The sequence below is a fragment of the Vespa crabro genome, chromosome 2 (assembly GCF_910589235.1).
Source record: "Vespa crabro chromosome 2, iyVesCrab1.2, whole genome shotgun sequence".
In the NCBI taxonomy this organism is placed as follows: domain Eukaryota; kingdom Metazoa; phylum Arthropoda; class Insecta; order Hymenoptera; family Vespidae; genus Vespa; species Vespa crabro.
Genome location: NC_060956.1, coordinates 7,881,176 through 7,890,283, shown reverse-complemented (window position 1 = coordinate 7,890,283; position 9,108 = coordinate 7,881,176). Strand labels below are relative to the sequence as shown.

Here is a 9,108-nt window from a genome sequence, read left to right as displayed (position 1 = left end):
TTCTTTTGGTAATAGTTTACTTTTCTTTACTTTTATTTTCATTTTAACGTTCTCTGATTTTAAACGTTTTAAATGTTTATGACTTGTCGCCATTTTTACAGTCTATACTGAAATATACTTTGTACTATAAAGCATAGTTATATAGTCGCATATATAACTATATTTATTTATTTTATATATTTTATATGTAATGTTTTATATAATCAAAATACCTGTTTGCAATTATACATTTTTATATAAATAATAAAAACACGAAATTATATATAACATGTTGCCGATAATACTGGAATTTATGAATAATGTATATACAACACTAATATTAAATAATCTACATAAAATTTGTCAATATTATTTATATAAAGAATTCATTCTCATCTAAAATTTCTTGTTATTATTATCTTAAGCTCAAATTTACTTTACATATTAAATGATGCATTGTGTGTCAATTGAATTATAACACGTGGCTAAATTGACACGTGACTTGTTTTCATACAGTAATTAGATTGCGAGATTGTTTGACGTCACAATTCAGCGCGATAAGGATTCATATATCCAATTGCATAAATCACAGAAATTATTTAGGAGAATATCGGATTAAAATCTTGTTACTGTGAAAATAAAATCGTAAAATGTATCATTCATACGATTAAATGGATCATTCGTACGATAAAATGTATTGTATATAGACTAATAAATCACAAAATTAAATATTTCAATGTATTCTTCAACAATTGATAATTGATAAAATTTACAAAATATTTCTTAAATATTTTGAATAATTCATTATTATAATCAATACCACAGCAATTGAAATCAAACCAGCCATGGTAAAATTTTTGTGACAACACTACGTCATGGAATGTATTTTCAGATTCCTATGTACGATAATTGTTCCGTATAGAAAATATAAACCGCCTTAAAATTAATAGATTTTATATTTGTGAAAATAGATAAAAATATATATCTATAAATTTATATTCATACGTTTTTTTCGAAATATGTAGTATACACATATATATATATATATGTATATGTATGTGTATATATATGTGTAATATATATGTATGTATATATATATATATAATACTACAAATATATGTATACTATATATTTCATATATATATATATATATATATATTTATTTATACTATATATATATATATATATATATATATTTATTTATACTATATATATATATATATATATATATATTTATTTATTTATACTATATATATATATATATATATATATATATATATATATATCATGCATAGATCTGCTTGTTTAATGTAAATAAAAAGATACATCTAGGTTAATAATTGTAACACTGGAGATTTTTATAAACCACGATTATTTGTTTTCCTAAGTTTGTCTTCTATTAACGCTAATATTCAAAGCATAACTGAGGATTCCGAAACAAAATCTTTTAATTCCCATTTGTTAGGAAATGGGGGAAAAAATTTCGGTCATCTCAAATATACTGTTTATTAATATGTATTTGTACTTCTTTTTCTTTTTCCTCATTTGAAAAGTTAATATTTCGAATTTCGATATTTCTATAGTTTTCTAAATTCATTATAAATAATACAGTAAATATATTTTTGTCACACGTCGTTTTATACATTTTAACCTCTCGACACGTATTATAATTTTAAGTTCATCTTTGATGAAGACCATCTTATTTTGTGATATATAAATTAAGATCGTTTTAAATAACTATAAATACAATACTAATAAGATAACCTTAAGTCTATGCTTTTGTCGAGTGAGAAACATTCATGAAACATATTAAAGCGTCTTGGAAGAAGATCATCTTCAACAAGTCACATCTTGAGATTTTGCTCAATTTGCAAATTTTACAAATTGCTTATTCTTCGCTTATGAATCTAGAAAGAGTTAAGGTGATCCTCAAAATAAAACTATGAGTACTCTGGATCTTAGACAAAAATTCGATTAAAAAGTACGAGCCAATCACAGTTCGATTTTGATGAGAAACCACACTAGTCAACATTAAGTAGCGCCTGACGTTGAACGACCAAGCAAAGGCCAGACGGTTGTTCTATATTTTCCTGTTTTTTTAGTCCAGTTTTGATAAACGTTTACGCGAATTTTTTCAAGTATCATCTATTTCGATAATATGGCACCAACAATTCAAACTAATGGGAGTACATCTGAAAGAGACAAACGAACAACAAGACCAGCAGAAAAAAGGTAAGAAAATTGTTCTCAAATATGTATATATTTTTCAAACAACGTATTGTTGTCAGTTGCATTATTTTTTGTTATAGATCTGAATTAATATGCAGAGTTAAATATTGTAATACGCTTCCTGATATTCCATTTGATCCTAAGTTTATCACATATCCATTTGAATCAACTCGGTATGTATTGATTATAAAGTTTTATGCATTTATAAAATGATCATCTGTGAAAAATATAATTGTACTACTTAATAGATTTATTCGGTATAATCCCACATCATTGGAACGTAACTACAAATATGAAGTTTTGACAGAACATGATCTAGGCGTTGAAATAGATCTTATAAATAAAGATACCTATGCTGGAGATGTTAATGGTCAGTTAGAACCTGCTGATGAAAAACTTCTTGAAGAAGATGTTCTTACACCACAAGATTCAAAAAGGTCTAGACATCATGCCAGAAGTGTTTCTTGGCTTAGACGTACTGAATATATTTCAACAGAACAAACTAGATTTCAACCACAGACAGTTGATAAAGTTGAAGCTAAAGTTGGTTATAGTATTAAGAAGAATTTCAAGGTTAGAATACAAATACAGTAATTAATTAACTTATATTTATATATTTGTGATATTTTATGCTGATTTTCTGTGCAATTCACAGGAGGAGACATTATATATGGACAGAGAAAGTCAAATAAAAGCAATTGAAAAAACATTTGAGGACAATAAGAAATCAATTGATAAGCATTATAGCAAACCAAATGTTGTACCTGTTGAAATTTTACCTGTATATCCTGATTTCAAGGTACCTACTAATGTAAAAATGAGTTTTGATAACTTTTGATGGAATTCAATATAATCATATATTTTTATTTTCACAGTTATGGAAATACCCTTGTGCTCAAGTAATATTTGATTCAGATCCTGCACCAACAGGACGTTCTGTCCCTGCTCAGATAGAAGAGATGTCTCAAGCAATGATTCGGTAAAGTTATATTTGTCCTAATTTATTTTAATTTCTACTATTCATATTTTATAAATTAATAATAAATCTTTGTAATATATAATTTCATTGGAATAGGGGTGTCATGGATGAGAGTGGTGAACAATTTGTAGCATATTTCTTACCTTTAGAAGAAACGTTAGAAAAGCGAAGGAGAGATTTTACCGCTGGCATTGACTATGCAGATGAAGAAGAATATGAATATAAGATGGCTAGAGAGTATAATTGGAATGTTAAAAGCAAAGCATCTAAAGGATATGAAGAAAATTATTTCCTCGTTATACGACAAGATGGGGTATATCAGAGATGAAAAATTTTTGCTAAATTATTAAAGTATTTATTTAATCATTTTATTCATGATTTTAGGTGTACTATAATGAATTGGAAACTCGTGTACGGCTTAGTAAACGCAGACAGAAAGCTGGCCAACAACCAAATAATACACGATTAATTGTGCGTCACCGACCATTAAATGCCAATGAATTTAAAATGCAAAGATACAGGGAAAAACAATTAGAACCTCCAGGAGAAGAAGACGAAGATGAAGAAGAGGAAGAGGAGGAAGAGGAAGAAGAAATGCAGCAAGAAACTGAAAAAGCAGAAGAGAAAGGTTATAGATATTTTTAACTTTGATATATCTGCAATTTTTATCATATTCTCATTATTATTCTTTTCTTTCAGCTGACTCCGAAAATGAGAGTGGTTCGCGTGCATCCTCCAGAGCATCTTCTCGTGTTTCCAGTAAAAGATCTCATACGCATTCTCCATCTCCCTCTAAATCTGGTTCAAGATCCAAGTCACGTTCACGTTCCCGCTCTACATCAAAGTCTTCATCTCGTTCTCGTTCTAGATCGCGATCGGAATCACGCTCCCCATCTAAATCACGTAGTAGATCAAAATCAAGATCTGAATCACCTCAATCGAGAAATTCTTCTCGGTCAAGGTCTCGATCCAAATCAAAATCAGCATCGAGATCTCGATCCAAATCAAAATCGGCATCAAGATCCCGATCCAAATCAAAATCAGCATCGAGATCTCGATCTGGTTCTCCTGTTAAATCACGATCAAGATCACGATCAAGGTCAAAGTCCAGATCGAGGTCACGATCTCATTCAAAATCAAGGTCTGCAAGTGGAAGTGGTAGTGTTTCTGGTAGTGGTAGTGCTGCAAGTGGTTCTGAAAGTGAATAAGTAAATGTTATGAAATATATAAACAGTGGTTCCTATGCCTGTATCAGTATTTTTATTTACACTTGTGAAGTCTCATTCAATGGTTTTCAGAATTCACTATTTACAGCAGTACATCAAAAAGTAAGTGTAAAAAATTTTATAAAATGATTTCGTCGAAACATTTAACTTTCAACACATTTCCAAATACATTTAAATTTGCAGATTTTGTACAATTTACTATAAATCATGTGAAAGTATTGGTAATGTACTTATACATTTTTGAAAGAACATTGTATCTAAAAAGTTCGAGAATTTGATTGTCATAGAAATCAATTTATTGTCTCTATGTATGTAAAATATCATATAACTTTATCGCTTTTCATATTTTTTTTTTTTTCTCAAAACCAGAATACATGATCACGTAATTCACGTCACTGTTGATAATGACGAACAAAGGAAAAGAAGAAATGATAATCATAATATTCGCAAGGGAAAATTTTCAACGCAAAAATTGTCAAATATTCAGTGACAATACGTATGTAAAGTAAAAAAAATACGTAGGATGATTTATACATGCATGTCAATACTTCAAGGGGTCACTCTACATACTGATATGAGTAAAAAACTTCATGAACATATGTTCTATATATCTTATAATTATTTTTAAAGTTATGGATGATTAAAGAAAATGTTTAACCTACAAGAAATTTTGGAGAACAGTCTTTCAAGATCTTTTGCTTCGATTAATAAAGAAAGATATGCAAACCAGAAATTCAAAATATTCGAAAATTGGATGCAAGTATAGTACGTCATTCATAATATAAGCTTATTTTTATTTCATCTCATATTTCAGTTTTAAGGGATGAAATTACATCTTGAAAAAATTTTCTTTTTTATGAAATATCTTAAAAACGGTAAAAGATATATCATAAAAAATTTAAACAAAAGTTGCATCGTTTCATTATGTTTACTAAACTACGTAAAAAAGGTTGTTGAAAAATCCGTGATTTTTGAATTACTCTTCTCCCATACTATCATTCTTTAACAAATTTTTTTTTAGTATAAGTTTTTACGTTTTAAAATACCTCTAAATATTCTCTTTTCAGAAATATCAATGACTTATGTGTTTACATTTTTTTTTTTTTTTTTTTTTTTTTTTTTTTTTTTTTTTTTTTTTTTTTTTTTTTTAAATAAACTAGTTATTAAAATTGAAGTCCATTTCAGCAATTTTCTTTAATAAACTTTTTTCAGGATGCTTCATATACATCGCATAAAAGCTAACATTCCATAAATACTATATTTTGATATAGCCCATCCACTCTTGACATAACAAAAATAATTATGATGAAGGAAAATGATTTGATAGAATTATCTGAATTCAAGACAAGTAAATGGTGGATTTCGAAATTATAGAATGTGATCTATGTTTCAAAATATTGATAGCTTGCAATATATATTCTCTTATATTTATTAATATTCCTTAAAAAAAAGAAAAAAGACGATACAAGATTATAAAGTACAAGATGAGAATAAAATATATGTAGTTATATTATAAAATATCATAGGAATTCACTCTAATTTCTCATATAAATATACAGTTTTTCCATAATACAATATTCTTATTTTATTAAAATTATAGGCAAATTTATAGATCTTCTGACACAATATTTTTAAAATACTTTGAAAAAATAAATAACGATATTATTGATATACTAATACTGCATTATCAATAAAAATACATAAATTATATTTCAATATAAAAAGATTTTAAAAAATTTTCCATTAACCATTTTACAACTTCAACTTTTCTTACAATATTGAAAGAGTTTTTGTACTAAAAACAAACTGATTAGATATATATATATATATATATAGTATATATATAGTATATATATATAATACTATATATATATATATAGTATTTATTTGTATCATATTAATAATAAAGTGATCTTTTTTTGGTATCTTGCTTATCAAAATATATGCAATATTTATCTGTCATATGAAATATTTTTTCTTTCGACAGATTATTTTTAGAAGTAGGGTTTATGACCACTTTGCTATTGTTTCATTTGTATTTATCATTATTATTACTTTTATCATAATAATATAAATATTAATCAGTAATAAATATATGCAAATGTCTAGATAGTACACATGACTTTTATGAATGTTCAATGAACATTCTTTTACAATATTAAGAACATTTGTAATACATAAGAATATTCATAGAATATTGTGTGCCATCTGGGTGTATCCCAAAATTATTAGAATAAATGAACGAATTATGATATTAATGTAAAGAGATAAAAACTTCATAGAAAAATTATTAAACTAAAACGTTTTTCGTAGCAGATGAGAAGTATATAAATATATTTAAAAGAAATTAATATATTTAAATATATGTAAGGAAACTATATTTAAAATTTACTAGTTTGTTCAATTTTTCTATCTTCCATATACTAAGGTTTATAGACAATACTTTTTTTTATCATCTATATATAATGCATATACGTTGCAATAATTAAAATTAGTAGCATTTATATAAATAGTAAAGAACTTATCTGTCTATTAATACATTATTCTAATAACTTTCGTTAATAATTCTAAATTTTTGAACGGTTCTATTAATCTGCTCCCTGCTGTGTTGAATGCAGCTAAAATACGTACGAGATTTTGTAATTACAATTTACGTTTTTTTTTTTCAAAATAATAGTTCAATAATATCTTTATAAAAATCAAAAATTTAAACATAACAATGAGTGAAAAGAATATGGAAATATCTATAAACGATGTTGGTGTGTCAAATGAATTTTCAATAAAAATACGAATTGATTCATTGATCAAAGAGGTTAAATTTAATTTACATTAAGACAAAAAATTTAAAAACATTATACATATATCTTAACATATATCTTTCCAGTTTTTCGATGAAAATATTATTGACAAGAAATCTCGAGAACAATTATATTCTTGGAGATCTCAAGATACTAAACTATCTGTTAATAATTGGTCAAAAAATGCAATCTATAATGATTTGCAAAAAAAAATAAAATTTTTGAAACAATCTATCTTACAATATATTAAAACTGATCAAATTTACAAACAAAAATTAAAAAATATAGAACTATTAAGAACGCAGAAAGAACAAAAGGATTGGTATATATTTTCTAAAATTTGTATAATTATATATCAAATATAAAGATATTAATTTTCTTTTCAGGGACGATATTACATGTATAATTGCATTATATGATAAAAACTTTTCCTTTGGACAATTGGAATACGTAAGTTTTATTTTAAGCAATTCAATATACGTAATACTGTAAAATACTCTATAAATAGATTATACATTATATAAAGCAGTGATGAGCAACTGATAGCCCGCGTGTTATCCAACTTACCTGCTGTCGGCAGAAACATTAGACATGAGGTAAAATGAAAAATTTTAATAAAAAAAATATATCATCTTGATAATGAATCACTAAAAAATTGTATCTGAGTCTCAGTTTCAAACATATCTCCAAATATTGCGAACTTCATTAACGAGACATAGAGTCAAGTAAATCTATGTTGAAAATAACAAATATTATTCCACAAATTAAAAATGTTTTGATTTAATATTACGTATTTAATATTAAGTACTTAATATTACGTTTGTTGTGGCCCGAATGGAATAGGAGATTTTCAATTTTCGCCCTTTATAGAACGAAGGTTACTCATCACTGATATAAAGTATTGTGCTTATATGTTGCCAATATAGTTTATTCAATTATATCATTTACTTAATATAGTCCACTCAGAATCTAACGAAAGATATCAAGGATTGTTGCCAAAAGTATACAACATTATCTAAGGAAGTTAGAAATATGAAAGATGAATTGAATGAATTTACAATGCAGTACAATATGGATTGGATAAATTCTAATTCTAATTTCATGAATTTATCTAATGTAATTAATAATATAAAGTATGTAATATGTATTATAGAAAATATTGTCAATATAATAATTTTTTATTTTTCATACGTTATATCTTATTATAGAAATAGAAATATTGCTTCACTAAGTGCTATTAGGTCAGCAGAGGATACATTACAAGAATTACGAAATAAATTAAAACAAACTGAGATAGTTTTGCAAGATCGCAAAAAGATAAAAGAGAATGAATTTTTCCGAAATATTTCTTAGGAAAGGTATATATCATCATTTGTATGAAATAAATATTGCTTACACTTGTATATTATGTCTGTTTTTTTTTTGCAATTTTTATAGGTGGGATATATATATTTACACGAACTTACCTTCTGTCGGTAAATAGAAAACCTATTAATAATTTTTGATGATGCTAACAATTATCCATATATTATTTTAATGTTATCTGCCGACAATAATTTATTACAAAAAATATAATTTATTATAAGAATTAATATTAAATATAAGTAAATAATCCAATGTTTATATTAGATTAGATAATAAAAAAAGAAAATTATATAATAATAGGATAATTTGTTAAAAAGTGATATATTAAATATTACTTTAATTATTAACATTCTTAATATTTTTTACTTTGTTTTCTAGAATATAAATGAGAAATAAAATACTTTTGAAAAGGATATTTTTTGTTTACAATGTAATATGTATTACATTATATTTATATAATAATTTTGTATTTGAGTATTTTGTAATAAATATAATGTATAACTTAAGTTATTAAAAAGTTAGAAATAACAAT

General features: G+C 25.4%; 2 protein-coding genes across 3 annotated transcripts; both read left to right on the top strand.

Annotated features, from left to right (window-relative positions):
* The first annotated feature begins 1,296 nt into the window (after positions 1–1,296).
* On the top strand, positions 1,297–4,430 carry LOC124421701 (RNA polymerase II-associated factor 1 homolog). Its single transcript, XM_046957186.1, has 8 exons — positions 1,297–2,211; positions 2,289–2,381; positions 2,457–2,781; positions 2,864–3,007; positions 3,084–3,187; positions 3,284–3,500; positions 3,572–3,815; positions 3,887–4,430. The coding sequence occupies exons 1-8, from the start codon at positions 2,138–2,140 to the stop codon at positions 4,393–4,395; spliced, it is 1,710 nt and encodes a 569-aa protein (XP_046813142.1). The 5' UTR covers positions 1,297–2,137; the 3' UTR covers positions 4,396–4,430.
* Positions 4,423–8,803, top strand: LOC124421702. 2 transcript variants are annotated; one of them, XM_046957187.1, is made up of 6 exons: positions 4,584–7,225; positions 7,298–7,533; positions 7,598–7,661; positions 8,169–8,344; positions 8,420–8,569; positions 8,649–8,803. In XM_046957187.1, the coding sequence occupies exons 1-5, from the start codon at positions 7,133–7,135 to the stop codon at positions 8,562–8,564; spliced, it is 714 nt and encodes a 237-aa protein (XP_046813143.1). In that variant the 5' UTR covers positions 4,584–7,132; the 3' UTR covers positions 8,565–8,569; positions 8,649–8,803. The 2 variants fall into 2 exon arrangements, with proteins under 2 accessions (XP_046813144.1, XP_046813143.1); XM_046957188.1 differs by lacking the exons at positions 4,584–7,225; positions 7,298–7,533 and adding an exon at positions 4,423–4,515.
* Positions 8,804–9,108: the final 305 nt, after the last annotated feature.

Excerpts from the sequence above, each read along its gene's own strand:
- LOC124421701 (XM_046957186.1), top strand. The coding sequence starts at position 2,138 with ATGGCACCAACAATTCAAACTAATGGGAGTACATCTGAAAGAGACAAA. Across the intron at positions 2,212-2,288 it reads ACAAGACCAGCAGAAAAAAG|ATCTGAATTAATATGCAGAG; the intron begins GTAAGAAAATTG and ends TTTTTGTTATAG. Across the intron at positions 3,816-3,886 it reads TGAAAAAGCAGAAGAGAAAG|CTGACTCCGAAAATGAGAGT; the intron begins GTTATAGATATT and ends CTTTTCTTTCAG.
- LOC124421702 (XM_046957187.1), top strand. The coding sequence starts at position 7,133 with ATGAGTGAAAAGAATATGGAAATATCTATAAACGATGTTGGTGTGTCA. Across the intron at positions 7,662-8,168 it reads CCTTTGGACAATTGGAATAC|TCCACTCAGAATCTAACGAA; the intron begins GTAAGTTTTATT and ends TACTTAATATAG. Across the intron at positions 8,345-8,419 it reads AATGTAATTAATAATATAAA|AAATAGAAATATTGCTTCAC; the intron begins GTATGTAATATG and ends ATCTTATTATAG.